This window comes from Bicyclus anynana, chromosome 4 (assembly GCF_947172395.1).
Source record: "Bicyclus anynana chromosome 4, ilBicAnyn1.1, whole genome shotgun sequence".
Classification (NCBI taxonomy): Eukaryota; Metazoa; Arthropoda; class Insecta; order Lepidoptera; family Nymphalidae; genus Bicyclus; species Bicyclus anynana.
This window is the reverse complement of record NC_069086.1, coordinates 16,161,820-16,178,931: the sequence shown is the minus strand read 5'-3', so window position 1 is coordinate 16,178,931 and position 17,112 is coordinate 16,161,820. Positions and strand designations below refer to the sequence as shown.

Genomic DNA, 17,112 nt, shown 5'->3' with positions numbered 1-17,112 from the left:
ATGTCTCAGCTCATGTAGATTTGGATGAAATAAATTTACCACAAATCAAAATTGCATTTCATGTATTTAAAATAGTAATAAAATATAGGTACATTTACTTAAATATAACACTTAATTTGCGTAAAAAATGCATAGTAATTAATTTGTTTACATTGTTTTGTTCTTTTTCACTGAGTTCATACTTATTTGCAATTAAATATATACAGTTTAGATAACAAACATTTAAATTAAGATAATTAGGCACTTAAAAATTATAATATTAGCCAGTTTAATATCAAAGATAATGTTTATCAGTAAGCAACATTTATTTACACCGTATGAATTCAATTTATTGACTTGTATATGCAGTTAGTATTTGGCTAATGAATTTAAAAAATCATTTAAACAAATTAAAAAACATGCGTTTTCATCATCATCAACCCATATTTGGCGCAATGCTGAGCACGAGTCTTCTCTCAGAATGAGAGGGGTTAGGCCAATAGTCCACCACGCTGGCCGAATGCGGATTGGCAGATTTCATGCAGGTTTCCTTACGATGTTTTCCTTCACCATTTGAGACACGTGATAATTACTTAAAATGCATACAACTGAAAAGTTAGAGGTGCATGTCCCGGACTGGATTCGAACCTACGCCCTCCAGAATCGGAGGCAGAGGTCATATTCAACTGGGCTATCACGGTTTATTTAAAACAAACTATGCGTTTTCATAATTTTTTAAAATTATTTTTTTGTTTGTTACATATAAGTATTAAACTCAGTTATTCCATTTGGAACCAACTTATTTTTTTTCATTTGGCTGGCGATTTCTGTCTCTACTTTCATTAGCCAAATTCTAAGAATTAAATTTATGGTAGTGTTACATTTTATTTGTTTTAAACTACATATTATTTGTCAATTACAGAACGGATTCTATACAACATCAAACATATATGTTGTATCATAAATTAAATGTTTATAAAACATAAATAAATTGAAAATTTACCATAAACAATCACAAAGCAATTTTGAAAGTGCCCATGGTGTTTGGACGCTATGAATATTCAATCAATTGAATTGTGAATAAAATATGATTTCAATTAAATTCTTTGGTTGGGTTATATGAATTCAAGTCATTGAGCTGTGGATGCAGCAATTGAATTCAATTAAATTGATCGAGTTACATTCATAACCGATATTATGAATTAAATTCATGATAATAATTTATTTTATTTGTTGACACGTTAAAAACTTAAGCGTAGGTTTGTGATATTCACCTGCAAAGTATTATGTAGATTATTTGATACCAAACCTAGTTTTTCTTTGCATTCCATTCTTTAAGAAGTTTCTCAGTCAGTTGAAGGTTTTCGTCTTTCTGTAAGAGAAAATACAATATAAAATAAATATATCGATAAGGACGTATCTTCATCATAATCACGGCCTCCGTGGCGCAGTGGTATGCGCGGTGGATTTACAAGACGGAGGTCCTGAGTTCGATCCCCGGCTGGGCCGATTAAGGTTTTCTTAATTGGTCCATCTCTGGCTGGTGGGAGGCTTCCACCCTACGTCATTCCAGGACCTTGGGACCCCAACGTCCATCGGCTCTTCGAACTACGTGCCCGCCCATTGACACTTTAGCTTCGCGACTCGTTGAGCTATGTCGGTAACTTCGGTTTTTGTTCGGTATAGTAAGTATCATCATCATCATCATCATTATCAACCCATATTCGGCTCACTGCTGAGCTCGAGTCTCCTCTCACAATGAGAGGGGTTAGGCCAAAAGTCCACCACGCTGGCTCAATGCGGATCGGCAGACTTCACGCACGCAGAGAATTGAGAAAATTCTCTGGTATGAAGGTTTCCTCACGATGTTTTCCTTCACCGTTTGAGACACGTGATATTTAATTTCTTAAAATGCACTCAACTGAAAAGTTGGAGGTGCATGCCCCGGACCGAATTCGAACCCACACAATCCGGTATCGGAGACAGAGGTCATATCCACTGGGTTATCACGGCATAGTACACGGGGGCACACACATAGTATACTGGGGGCACGATAGTGCCTTCGCAAGTCGAGCAAAAAAAAAAGGGGGCACGGCCTTACTATACTTTTCTCGAAGTAATTCAAGCCATTTTCGATCCCCTGTAACTTCGTTGTTGATGAAATCAGAGGCTTGAATTTTGATCACCCTAGCAGACATTGTACTATAGACACGGTATATTTCAAATTTCATCAAATTTGAACAAGTAGTTTAAGAATTCGTTCGTTATCAACCCATATTCGGCTCACTGCTGAGCTCGAGTCTCCTCTCACAATGAGAGGGGTTAGGCCAGTAGTCCACCACGCTGGCCCAATGCGGATTGGCAGACTTTACACACGCAGAGAATTAAGAAATTTCTCTGGTATGCAGGTTTCCTCACGATGTTTTCCGTCACCGTCTGAGACACGTGATATTTAATATCTTAAAATGCACTCAACTGAAAAGTTTAAGAATTATAACTAGTCAGTTTCCTAATTTTGTCACTCACTGACTGACCGATCATCAAAACTCTAAGGCACTTCCAGCAGATGTAGATAACAATTTTACCTTAATAAAACAAAATCGCGTATAACTCTCGCCCACGTGTCTATGGTCCGCCGAGTAGAAGGCGGTGGGCGGGATGGTGAGTATGCCCGCCTCTTTGGCGAACTTCTTGGTGAAGCGGTAGTCTTTGTTCCTGTCCGGCTCCGTAGATAGGTCGATCTTATTCTCTAACAAAAAAAAAACGTAAAATTGTATTGTACCAGATGAAATCGCGGTCAATATTGCTAGCTTACTGCTTCTTACTGAAAAAATATACCTCACTACGTAGAAAGAAGGAAACAAAACATATTTCAGATCGAAATATAGTAATGCAAAGTTACCACAGATTAATCAATAATAATAGGCAGATGACGTGGAGCGTACGAAACACGACAGTGTCGTACCCGTCACAAATACGAAATTCAAAAACGAATACATTCTCGAGTCAGTACGACACGAAGCGTCGCATCAGTAATTTTCAATTTTATTTAAGAAAAATGGCATCTTATGTTTTTAGATATTTTAAAAACTGTTTAAAAAACTAAAGAAAGAACCTGGAGCACTTTTTTATTTGTAATTATTGATTATTATATTAATTTACGTAATTGTTGTTATGGTTAAATTTTGAAATGCAATAAACAAATATGAAAAAAGTTTGTCAAGGAGACGCGTGACGTTTTTTTTATGGTACTTGTAAAGACTCGCTTAATTTGTGATAGTTACAATAAAAATGGTCGTGGTAGAGCCGTGGTCACACCCTTATACCTAGCATGTATCTATCTATGTACCTTACGTTTAAAATGGTAATGCTTTAAAAAAAATTACTAACTGGGTAAATAAAACTTTCTCACCAAGTTTAGTCCAATCTGCCATGACGAAGTAACCTCCGTCAGGTACAACGGGTTTGAATCCATTTTCCTTAAGTATTTTCACCAGATAATCCCTCTTTGATACCAGCTCCTCTGCCAGGGAGAAGAAGTAACATTCCGGGGAGTCGTACCGAGCTAGTTCGAATTCGAGGGAACGCGCCACGGCTTCCTGAAAAATTCGATTTAAGAATATTATTATAAACATCGACCGTAGATCGTTAGACAGGCCTTAAAGCGTCGCAGAATTGTCATTGGTTGCGCACATTGAGTAAGTCATCACTCGTAACACATTTCTCTTTATTCATGTTGTGGCTTGTGTTTTTACACTTCCCAAATGAACATGAAGGGATTAAATACAGTAAATACTTTTTTAAGTCCACGTCCACTCACAGCATGCGCTCGTTATGTACTAAGATAAAATGTGCGTTCACGTCTTTGAGTAATGATATAAAATTGTGCATTCTTTAGCATGGAGGGGCCCATCTAACGATTTATATCGATGATTTGGCTGGTGGAAGGCTTCGGCCGTGGCTAGTTATCACCCTACCAGCAAAGACGAACCGCCAAGCGATTTAGCGTTCCGGTACGATGCCGTGTAGAAACCGAAAGGAGTGTGGATTTTCATCCTCCTCCTAACAAGTTAGCCCGCTTCCATCTTAGACTGCATCATCACTTACCATCAGGTGAGATTGTAGTCAAGGGCTAACTTGTAAAGAATAAAAAAAAAAAAAGATTAAAAAAAACATAAAAACCCGATTACTCAAGCGTAATAGAGAAAAACAAGTATCACATATACAGGGTGCTGGGAAGTATTTCCCATAACTCTGTGATTATGTTCTTTACCGGAAATTAATTAAAATTATTCAAGGAACATTTGTTCTAAAATTAATATTTTTGGGGTAAACAATATTTCTTTTGTAAATTGATTTTAAAATGTGTCCCTTATAACTATGACGTAACCAAGTTTCATATATGTTAAAATGCAAGGATAAATTAAAGGCATGTGTTACATGGATAGTCGGAATTATTTTAATTACTTTGTATGAAAACATGAAAAGATTTGTAGTTAAAAATATATTAGTTATGCAGTTCGGCTTCTATAAGTGGACTCGTCAACACCTTGAACTTATGTTAAATCAAAGACCTTATACTTATAACTAGACTGTGCACTATGGCGAAGAAAACGGTCCGAGCGAGAGGGCTCTCCATGGTTGTGTGTCCTTTTCTAATTAGGTGACCATGACAAATTAGGACACAGTACAAATAGCTTTTAAAAACGATCGTATAAGTATACTAATAAATATTGATTCTACATAAATATGCTACCTACATCTTCCTAATTTATTGTGAGTAAAAATATATTATTTTAGAATGTGCTCACTTACACTTGGATTAAATTGGAATATTTTTTTTCATTTCTCATACTCGGAAAGTTGTGTTGTTTTGATCTGAGTATTGGGTGGAAAATGCTGCTTCCCACCATAGGGAGGGAATAACTCATACAAATTACTTCCCACCGGAATTAAGGCAATTAAGGGCCGGAATGAACTTTAAAATTAGAACTGCTATCATCAGCTATGAAGAGTTAAATATTTTTTTTAATTTTTCCCCAACTAAATTCGGGGACACTAAAAAAAAATTAAACTGAATTTTGTCTAAAGTTATATTTGTACAAACACAAAACGTATTCATTTTCGAGTAAAAATTATTATTAAAATTATGTGAAAAAGGCGTTGCAAGATTTAAATTTTCAAGGTAATTTAAAGTAAGTCGGTACTTATCTAGTATCTACCTAACTATTACTACGTGACCACAGTACGAAACTTGAAAAATCTTTGATCTACTTATTTCATGGTGACCCTACAGAATATTATTGTTGTTTTTACTTTCCCGTGGAAAATAAAGCTGCTACCAGGATAAGACTCTTTTGTGCACCCTGTCACAAAATGAATTCACCATTTTTCATGAAAAACATACAGGTTAAATAGGAAAATTTATGAAATCGCAAATCAAAGCACGAAAATTAACCAAACAAGTAAACAAAAACAAACCACCATCTTGCATTTAATATTACCAGTCTAAAACTTTTAAGTATTACTTTTACTCAGTTTTAATAGATTATGATTTAAATACAACGAAATAATTATTATTTATAATTATATATATTATTATATATTACAATAAGTTTCAAAGATTATGGATTGTTTGTTTTGGTAAATCATAAAGATGCAAAATATAAAATTTTCTACCATTTCTACCAAGCCCAATAATTAGTTAAGCTGGCAAGACGTCAGACAAGGACACACAACCATTGGGAGCCCTCTCGCCAGGACCGTTTTTTGCTAGCTATCACCTATAAAGAAATAGCTACCTTAAGTCAACAACACTAGATCTCATTTTAGCTTAGCAAAAGTTTTAGGTGCACAGTCTTGTTATAAGTATAAGGTCTTTGTGTTAAATACTTTCAAGCATCCTGTCTATTAAAAAAATTCTAACTTTTATTTCTTTATGTTGCTACATGTTGTGACAAAAGGTTTTGTAGATCATTCTTTGCCCGTAGGTAAAAAAATTATTGTTTGTCACTGCCTGCAGCACCATATAGTATGATCGGATTATGATCTAGAGACTATTCTCCGATAGACAAAGGAAAGAGGTGCCAAGTTAATGCACACGAGTTATAAGTAAGTCAAATTGAATATAAACAATATTAATTTCGCATAGTACATGGAATAAGGGTCCGAAATATATCGATATTAATCTCAGATCAATTATCTAAGAAGGACCTGTATCGCACTCATAGTCAAAAACAAAAGTGTCTGTCATTTTCTGAGGAAAACGAGCTTAGATTTGGTATTTAACTTATACTAAACTAGAAGTTTTTGCCCGTTTTTTACACAATTCAATTATACAAAAAGGTATTTTTACGGAGCCCTTTAACCGACGAACAAGATTACAACTATTTAACATCGATTCTATAGAGACAGTTTTTATAATCGCATTAGATCGTTGATCATATACTTTGACAGAAAAGTAACCTCTAGCGAGGCAGGTCCTATACAATAATTAATTGGTCTGAGATATTAATTAATAAAAGTTAAGGATTTCTTATAAAACTCAATTTAAAAATTGTGTATTTTTTAAATTTTCCAAACATCAAAACCGCTGTCGTCCATTATGTGACGTCACAGTGTTACATAATGTACTAAACGTTTGTAATGGATTTGTTAAGGTGACGTCATGAAACAGTTGAAATATAGACCATCATGGCCGACAGGCGTTCTGGCTTGTATTGTCAAAAATATTTTTAAAAAGTAAAATTAACATGTAAAATCAAAAAAAAATCAATGTAGTAGAACGATAATTAACTATCGGGCCATTTAAAAAAGTCTCAACTAGCCTATTACCTGTATAGGTGTACAGCACGTGTACACGCAGTTCTGGTGCACCACCTGCAGGTTCCTCATGAGGTCAGCCGGTCCGTACGCCCAGCCGGTCTTCCAGCCGGTCACCGAGAACGTCTTGCCAGCTGAGCCGATCGTGATGGTCCTCTCCCACATGCCGGGCAACGTGGCTGTGTCAATACAACATTATTTTGGACTATCTATACTAATTATGGAAGATCACGTGAACAAGACCGACCGTGATAGCCCAGTGGATATGAGCTCTGCCCCCGATTACGGATGGTGTGGGTTCGAATCTAGTCCGAGGCATGTACCTCCAAATTTCAGTTGTGTGCATTTTAAGAAATTAAATGTCACGTATCTCAAACGGTGCAGGAAAACATCGTGAGGAAACCTGAGAATATTCTTAATTATCTGCGTGTGTGAAATCTGCCAATCCGCATTGGGCTAGCGTAGTGGACTATTGGCCAAACCCCTCTCATTCTGAGAGGAGACTCGAGCTCAGCAGTGAGCCGAATATGGGTTGATAACTACATGAACAAAAGATAATAGTTAGTGAAAGACTAATATTAAGTTATAAGACGTTATCTTAGTTTCGTAATAATATATTTTATGTTTAAACTATATAAAGAGGTAAGATTTGATTTTTTGCTCGTTTTTTACGACGAAACTCAAAAACTATACTCTTCTGATTCCTCTATAATTATACCTTAAAGAGGGCAGACTCATTTGATTCGAATCGTTAAGAGTCGTGGTTTAAACCCTATTCACTGGAGTATTTTCGCACCCATTCCTAGCAGTCTTTTCCGACTAATGATAATAATTAGTTCCTGATTGGAGGAGAACGGGAATGTTGGTCATATTTAAAAAAAAAGACATGGAGAATATTATTTAAAAAAAAAAGCTTTGTCGAGTATCATCTATACTAATATTATAATTGTTAAAGTAAGTCTGTCTGTCTGTTACCTTTTCACGGCTAAACGGCTGAGCCGATCAAGATGAATTTTGGTATAATGGTAAATTAGATTTAGGAGCAACATTTTGACCCTAAAATAAAATAGAAAAGGGTACAACAGGGGTTGAAAGTTTGTATCGAAAGTCCTTCATTTTTAGAGTTATAATTTTTAAAATTTGTTCATAAACCATTAAAAAATACGAAATATAATGTGTTTCAAGAATTTTTAAAATTCAACCCCTAAAGTGGTGAAATAAAGGTTGAAAGTTTACATCGAAGTCGCGGGCTTATGCTAGTAGGCTATATTTTATGCTCATATTCCCACGGGAACGAGAACTAGGCGGTAGTTAAAGAATAAAAATAAAAGCAATACTACCTATCCTTATGTGCTTATGTGGCTTATAAACCATCCACTCATAGACCTCATCAGAAATGCACAGCACATTGTGTTTCTTGCACAGATCAGCCAACGTCTGCAACTCCTGCGCTGTGAACACTTTCCCCACCGGGTTGTGAGGAGTGTTCAGTATCAGCATCTTGGTGCGACTGCCAAATAGAGATGCCAACTCTTTCTCATCTAACACCCAGTCTGCTGAGGTCATTTCTTTTCCATCTTGGCTGGGTTTCTGTTCACAAATATTATGATTTGTAGGTTTACAATGAAAAAGACTACGTAAATAAAATTAAAAACTATAACCCGATTACGTAAATAAAGTTTCAAAACTATAAACCGAATACGTAAATAAAGTTTCAAAACTATAACCTGACTACGTAAATAAAGTTTAAAAACTGTTACGGTGTTACCCGACTACGTAAGTAAAGTTTAAAAAGTATAACCCGATTACGTAAATAAAGTTTAAAAACTATAACCCGACTACGTAAATAAAGTTTAAAAACTGTAACCCGACTACGTAAATAAACTTTAAAACTGTAACTCGAATACGTAAATAAAATTGAAAACTGTAACCCGATTACGCGAATATAGTTTAAATACTATTATAACCCGACTACGTAAATAAAGTTTAAAAACTGTTACGGTGTTACCCGACTACGTAAGTAAAGTTTAAAAAGTATAACCCGATTACGTAAATAAAGTTTAAAAACTATAACCCGACTACGTAAATAAAGTTTAAAAACTGTAACCCGACTACGTAAATAAACTTTAAAACTGTAACTCGAATACGTAAATAAAATTGAAAACTGTAACCCGATTACGCGAATATAGTTTAAATACTATTATAACCCGACTACGTAAATAAAGTTTAGAAACTATAACCCGACTACGTAAATAAAGTTTAAAAACTATAACCTGACTACGTAAATAAAGTTTGAAAACTGTAACCCGACTACGTAAATAAAGTTTAAAAACTATAACCCGACTACTTAAATAAAGTTTAAAACTGTAACTCGACTACGTAATTAAAGTTTAGAAACTATAACCCGACTACATAAATAAAGTTTTAAAACTGACACCCGACTACATAAAAAGAGGTCTGTCTAAAAAGGACGAAACAAGAAAATATTTCAGATTGAAATAGAAAAATGCAACCGCCAACCGGGGAAAGACTGCGCGGGTGTGAAATCGTGCGTGCGGGGAAGTGAGGTGCATCAGTCGTGGGGTTTTCATTCATCGCTACTCGCCCCCCGCGAGACAAATCAAGTTTGATAGTTAATATAAAGTCTTGTACTATAATTTTCTACACCTCGTAAAACATCCCAAGACTGTTACATATGAATACAGATCAGTAGGTAATGTCACAGATAATATTATCTGAGGTTAGTGATAGTGAACAACTGAAGAAAAAGGTTATCCATATGTCTAATAAAAATCGTTATGAATTGTACAAAAAAAATACAATATATTGAGTAGGTATTATCTGTTGACGAAATTGCAACATGTTTTCTAAAAATTCAACATACACTTTTTATTAGTTAATATTTTATTCATTGTAAGTTAGCCTTTGACACTACAATCTCATCTGATGGTAAGTGATGATAAAATCTAAGATGGGAGCGGGAGGAAAACCCCTTTCGGTTTCTGTCGCTTCGGTATCTTTGCCGGTAGGGTCGTAACTAGCCACGGCCGAAGCCTCCCACTAGCCAGGACCAATTAAGAAAACCTCAATCGGTCCAGCCGAGGATCGAATCCAGGACCTCCGTCTAAAAATCCACTGCGTCAAAATCCATCCACTAGTAGGTAAAATCACAAAACCTTTCTAGTTATCCACAATCATTACCAGCCTATTTTAACAGCCTAACTACAAGGCCAGGCCTTCCTATTTACAGGAGGGGGGATATGGAGCTAAGACCCACCACACTGCTCCATTGCGGTTGGTGGGATTAGGGTGATAATGATAAATTATTTTAAGACCTCATTAGCCCCGCGGTTAATAGGTTATGGTTAATTGATTAGGTATTTTTTGTTGGCCTGAATTTGTACATATTATGTTGTGGCCTGTCTGGTACGCGCGGTGGATTTACAAGACAAAGGGTTCGATCCCCGGCTGGTCCGATTGAGGTTTTCTGAATTGGTCCAGGTCTGGCTAGTGGGAGTCTTCGGCCGTGGCTAGTTACCACCCTACCGGCAAAGACGTACCGCCAAGTGATTTAGCGTTCAGGTACGATGCCGTGTAGAAGCCGTGCCGTTAGCCCGCTTCCATCTTAGATTGCATCACCACTTACCATCAGGTGAAATTGCAGTCAAAGGCTAACTTGGTAAAGAATTAAAAAAAAGAACCCTGGAATTCATTGACCGTGGCTGAACCAGCTTACCACGGGGCCAATGAGGCATATTAGGTACAATAAAACACAACTTGCATCGTCATTATCTCAAAATACGATATTTAGCATAAAGTTACGCGATCATTCGATATCACATACAATTATTTTTTAGTACTTACGATTACAAATTTGCATAAATAACACTTTTATTTATTTTTGTTAATATGTTGTTTGTGTAATGTACCTACCTATTATATATGTAATTAGATAGTTGACTGACTGACTCATAAAAATAGAAATAAATTACCCTAAGATATAGCAGACTAAGTCGCAAGCATTTGTTTTTAACTGGTGCCTGCGACTTACAGTGGAATTCGTTGAAAAAAATTCATAGACGTTGTAGGAGCACCCCCAGGGGATCACTCAGCCGCTGAGTGTCGAATTTAACCTCTATTTGTTTGAGAATTTGACAACTGGTGAATGATCCCCTGGGGGTACCTCTACAACGTCTATGAATTCCACAGTTAGTCTACTATAGAGGATTTTTAGGTAAACCCCTTTGAGGAATAGTTTTCAAAAATTAGTTCTTAGTAGAGATGGGCCGAGTACTCGGTTGATACTCGGTACTCGGCGTACTCGGCGGATTTTTTGATACTCGTACTCGGCCGAATAACTCGGTCGGTGAATGCCGAGTATACTTTGTTTAAGAAAAGCATTATTTAGGTAGATATAATTAGAACAAGAGTGTTATTCAAAAAGTATTTATTAGTAATTTAGGAAATCTTTGAAAATCTCGATTAAATTTAAATAAAATTAAAATGAAAGATTTAAAAGAGCAACTGTTGAGTTTCTCGCCCTCTCAGACTGCGCCTTCTGAGCTGGGTGGTAGAGTCACTACAAATAGTCAAACTTGACGTTTCAAAAGTGCTTGTAAACTAATCCTACTTGAAATAAACAATTTTGAATTGAATTGAATTGAATTAATACTTGTTTACGCGTGCGAAATAGAAATTTGACTGAACCGAGCTACTCGGCCGAGTACTCGGTTGAAAAAAAATTGAACCGAGTAAAACTCTGTACTCGTTACTCGGCAAAAGTGTTACTCGGCGCATCTCTAGTTCTTAGGGTTAATTTATTTAATTTTTTATGAGTCAGTAATTCAATTATATATAGTACGATTATAAATTCCAGTCAGTAAAATGACAAGTGCAACTGTCACTGAAATGTAATTTCACTGACTGGAATTAATAATCTTAAGTAAGACTAGCTGACACCGCGCGGTTTCACTCGCGTGGTTCCCGTTCCCGTAGGAATAGGGGGATAATACCTAGCCTGCCTCGATAAATGGGCTATCTAACACTGAAAGAATTTTTCATCAATCGGACCAGTAGTTCCTGAGATTAGCGCGTTCAATCAAACAAACAAACAAACTCTTCAGCTTTATAATATTAGTATAGATTAATTGTATGTACGATTATTAATTCCAGTCAGCAAAATGACATTTCAGTGACAGTTGCAGTTTACATTTTACTGACTGGAATCAATAATCGTATTATAATTACAAAATGGGCTATCTAACACTGAAAGATTTTTTCATTAATCGGACCAGTAGTTCCTGAGATTAGCGCGTTCAATCAAACAAACAAACAAACTCTTCAGCTTTATAATATTAGTATAGATTAATTGTATGTACGATTATTAATTCCAGTCAGCAAAATGACATTTCAGTGACAGTTGCAGTTTACATTTTACTGACTGGAATTAATAATCGTATTATAATTACAAAATGGGCTATCTAACACTGAAAGAATTTTCTCATCAATCGGACCAGTAGTTCCTGAGATTAGCGCGTTCAATCAAACAAACAAACAAACTCTTCAGCTTTATAATATTAGTATAGATTAATTGTATGTACGATTATTAATTCCAGTCAGCAAAATGACATTTCAGTGACAGTTGCAGTTTACATTTTACTGACTGGAATCAATAATCGTATTATAATTACATAATAACAGATAGCTTTTGTTTAAATTAAATAAAGTAGGTATAAACACTTGAATACTTACAGGCTTCAAGGGAATAAACTTAGGCACGCCTCCCGCTGATTTGATCATGAATTCGTAGCAATCAAAGAATGGCTCTATTATTATTACCTCGTCACCTTCGTCCACATGACCTGAAACAAACCATTCAATAGAAGTAGGCGTTACTTTGTGGAAGTTCATTATGAAGAATGAATTATTTTATTTAATATTTGCAAATAACTGAGCCTTTACACCTTTTCTCTATCGGCATATCTAGTATCTACTAACACTGGACTATCAGTAAAGGGGATGATGACTAGGTTTGATTTTTATGCTACATTCGGGTAAATAACAATGTTAACTAATTTATACATAAAAAGCAAAGATTGTCTGGATATTTGCAGAATAAATAAGATTGTAAAATTTCAAATCTATTAAAAATCTTTTATCATAATTAGATGAAAATTCATACAGTTTTAGCTTCCTTACATTAAATGTGATATTTTTTCATAAATGAACTATAAACATAAACGCACAAATAACAAAGATATTAGTAATTTTGTTTGAACACCCATACAAATCTAACGATCATTATGTAACTAGACGTCATTAATTCGTACCATTTTGTATGGGGCGTTTTTCAGGGATTCGCGGCAGCCCCGCAAATCCCTGTATCTCTAAAAGTAATGATCGCAGATACCCTGTTACCTTTACAAAATTGCTTTACTATTAGCGTACTCTTAATTTATATACAATTTAAAAAACTGTTACCATCTCCATTCATCGGCAATTGAGTTTGGAGGACACATGGACTATTGGAGTTCAAATTCTGGGTTATCCCTGTATAGATAGAAGGCTGGTCTCAAGATGTCATTAGCCGCGAGGTTCTGCTAATAATCTTTGCTTAGCAAAGATGACTAGCAGAACCTTGCAGGTTGATCACTGATAGATGTAACTGAACACAAAAAAAAAGTTGGACTGTGTTACTTCATGATAACAATTCTAGTGCTTACCAAGGATTGCTGAAAATAATGCTTCATATGCTCCGTTTGTTACTAAGATCTCATTGATAGGATCCAACTCTTTACCTACCAGAGGTGAGTACAGTTTAGCGAGATTTTGCACCAGCCTAAGATGACCCTGGAAATAATAAAGTTATAAAAATTTTATAACATGTAGTTGCTAATGTTTATTTGTTTTTTTTTTGCATTAGATTTCTGTGGTAGAAAAGGGATGGAGGAACTAGATAATAAAGTTCTTGTGCACATTCTACAAAGTATATCCAGAAAAGACTGATGTTTCATGTTTGTATTATAAATCCCTTAAAAAAATATTTTAAAGATATTGTAAAATGTTTCACAGATGTTTTCATTTGAACTAAGTTGAATCAATGAATTGTTTTGCAGACTTTCTCTAATTTTTAAGAATTTTTTTAAAGATTGTTTTGTTCACTTAGTTTTGGAGTAATTATCACAAAATTTATTTAGAGTTGAGTGAGTGAATTTTGAGTGAAAAGAGAGAATGAGTATATTAATTACTGTCATTCATAATTTTTCTTAAATCCTAGTGATTTTTCTCAAGACTTCATACACTTATATGAGAAAAACTTACAAATCCTCTTGTGTACTGGTTGAACAGTGGGTTCTCTCCGGTTGCAACATTGGCAAGAGCTTTAGTGACATGGTCAGGAGCATGGTAGTCGGGAAAGCCTTGCCCCAGGTTAACCGCAGGTTTGTATTCTGCTGCCAGCTGAATGTATTCCACCCTACAAACACAAAAAATAGTTTTATATGCCACTTAGATGTAATGAGGGCCGTAGTAGCACGAATGATACAATGGCTAATTACGTGCAGTGGCATACAATACCTTAATAAGCAAAACTTAGTAAATAACATATAATGGGCATTTAGCATGATCTCCTCGATTGTGTATCAGTGTGGCCTCCTACATTTTGTCTCTTAAAAGAAAAACTGAATTTTTGTAGCCAACGCCATGAAACTATTTAAAAATTAAAAAAAAATCATTGTAGCACGGTTTACCCATGTGTAATGAACTTTACCAAACAACCTGTAGGGTATGGTTGTTGTACTATTGTGATATGGTTTGAGGTTTTATATTGAGAAGATTAAGATTATGAAATGGGTGTAGAAAAAATTATTAACCACATTAAAATAGACGATTATTACATTATTTGGGTATTATTTGAGCAATTACATAATCAATAGACACAATACAGAGTAACTAAGTACATAAATGTAAATAGCCGGTAATTAAACGTAATTACTCAGAATTTACACTCATCATCATAATTAAAATGAGTTTAACTCACCATACACTCTTTTCGCCGGCTCCGTACCGCGCAGGGAGCTTGAATTTGTCACTCATAACTGCACTTGCACTCAATTCTCTTCTTACAGTCTTATTGCTCGTATTTCTGTATATTGTTGCACAATTGCTGTGAACTCTCAACCCGGCAAGAAGTGAACGTCTCCTAAACATGATAACACACTTTGTTAGATAAATTACAAAAAGATTTGATCCTTATCAACCTTATCAAAAAGTAAACAAGAGTGAAGGCCAAGAATTCCCACTGGTTTTATAGATTATAATAATGATGTAGCATAACTAGTATTTAAATAAAAGCATACATAGATACGGATAAAAAATTTACATATCTACCGAATACCGATGACGATTCTATTACATGTGGACAGGAAATAAAAATAACGTCCGCAATCAAGCAGCTGTTTGGAAATGCGTTTCACAGACGTCACGACAGTGTTACCAACTCTCCAAAATATTTATCCCTAAAGTTGGTGTCAAAAACCCCTAAAATCGCCTTAATTATTGAGTTGTCCCCCTAAAAAATATAAATTCATAAAAATTTAGAAATAATATGCTGTCATATGTTTCAAAAGTCTATATTTAATACAGACAAAATACTACGTCTTTATCTGAAGATTCAGATTTTTTGAAATCATACATGTTGACAATGAATAAATTTACCAATTTTTTTTATTCGATGAAAATTGCCTCCAATTGCCTCAGAGTGGTTGTAGAATAACGTATTATATGTCGTTATAAGTCGCTAGGCCAAGAAAGAATCAATTTAAAAATATTAAAGAGTCAAAAAATCCCTGAAAATACCCCTAAAAATTTCAGACCCCTAAAAAAATCCCATTTCACTTATTTGCCCCCTAAATCTGGGGGAAAACCCCTAAGTTGGGAACCCTGCGTCACGAACTGGCGGGACGGGCTTCAAAATAAAGACAGCTGACAGATACAAACTTCAAATGTCTAACGAAGTTGGCAATTGCGTTTGACAAGTTGACAATATTATGACTTTGATGTTTCTTCTGACAAATGACATACGACATTGACAAAAAAATGTTGTGCTCCAGGTTCTCAAGTTTTTAATCTATTCCTTTTCCATAGATTTCATACGTATGCATGGAGCTTCTAATAAAATAGTCTTTTTAATGAAAAATCATCTATATTCATCCATTATTTTCATGCCCTATCAATTAAATTAAATTATTTATTTGATGCACGTTGAATGTTTTTGGAACTACGACATGGGTATGGGTACTTACATGATGGGTATTCTAAATAACGATCCGCAATGTAGGTATGTAGGTAGGTAGATATGTACAAGACAAGAAATCTATGATAGATATTATAAAAAAGTTTTTGAGTTTCAAGTTTCAGCTTAGTTCAAGATTATGAAACCTTTTTTTTTTAGATTCTTTCCTTCTTCAATATACTTGTAGGTACTACCTATTACATTATCAAGAAAGTATTTATTTATGTAGCTAATATACTACGGACGCCCGCAATTTCGTTCGCCCTTGGAAAGTTTTAATCTTCTCCTTTTGCAAAACCTGGTCTTATCGGACGTCTTCTAATAGTTCTTTAGAGCCTCAATAGATCAACGAAAAGAGCGGTCGGACTCATCACCCCGCCCCGTTGGTTATTGTCGTACCCACTCCTAATACAGTATTTCCAGGTATTTCCCGACTAGGTGGAGGAGAATGGCAATATTGGTCTTATTTAAGAATATGGCATTTTTTTTGTATATAAAAAATAAATCAACTATTTCCCTGGGAATTTTTTTTGCTACGTCAAGTGGTTTTCGAGATTCCGTGACCATTCACATTATAGTATAATCAATAATCGTGCGAATTTTCTGACAGATGCTAATGTCACTTTGTAAAATAATGATACCATATTTATTGTCATAGTGATGTCCTGTTCTGTATAGGTAAAAAAATAGTGCCCCAGATCATTCACTCTCAAAGAGGAATTTTAAACAGAAATTTCTATCATAGCGCTTAGTGACAGACGGTTGAAAGAAAAATTGTGTAAATTATGTAATTGATCAATTTTTTACCTATATGCCCTGATCTCTGAGGGTACCACTACTTCCGATTTGAAAATTTAAGCCAAGCTACTCAAGCCTACCTCTACCCTAAGTAAGTACCCTTTTCTATGTCCTCCTGGTTCTGAGGTACCTCTCCACCAATTGTCAGCCAAATCGGTCCAGCCGTTCTTGTGTTGTAAGTATTGTAACAAACCCGACTTAATATAGATACTAATATTATA

At 35.1% G+C, this 17,112-nt stretch overlaps 1 protein-coding gene across 2 annotated transcripts; it reads right to left on the bottom strand.

Moving 5' to 3' along the window:
- Positions 1 to 45: 45 nt before the first annotated feature.
- On the bottom strand, positions 46 to 16,510 carry LOC112053503 (kynurenine aminotransferase). 2 transcript variants are annotated; one of them, XM_052891516.1, is made up of 10 exons: positions 15,182 to 16,510; positions 14,840 to 15,001; positions 14,122 to 14,275; positions 13,524 to 13,650; positions 12,553 to 12,662; positions 8,142 to 8,391; positions 6,814 to 6,980; positions 3,392 to 3,578; positions 2,565 to 2,728; positions 46 to 1,351 (listed from the first exon to the last, which is right to left on the bottom strand). In XM_052891516.1, coding segments are annotated over exons 1-10 (1,386 nt in total). In that variant the 5' UTR covers positions 15,184 to 16,510; the 3' UTR covers positions 46 to 1,288. The 2 variants fall into 2 exon arrangements, with proteins under 2 accessions (XP_052747476.1, XP_052747477.1); XM_052891517.1 differs by having other exon boundaries at positions 15,190 to 16,504.
- Between the last annotated feature and the right edge of the window lie 602 nt (positions 16,511 to 17,112).

What these genes read in the sequence shown, in the direction of transcription:
- LOC112053503 (XM_052891516.1), bottom strand. An exon ending in ATTATTTTCAGCAATCCTTG is followed by an intron (nt 12,663 to 13,523) that starts GTAAGCACTAGA and finishes GGTTTGTTTCAG; the next exon opens with GTCATGTGGACGAAGGTGAC. An exon ending in AGTTTATTCCCTTGAAGCCT is followed by an intron (nt 8,392 to 12,552) that starts GTAAGTATTCAA and finishes ATTTGTGAACAG; the next exon opens with AAACCCAGCCAAGATGGAAA.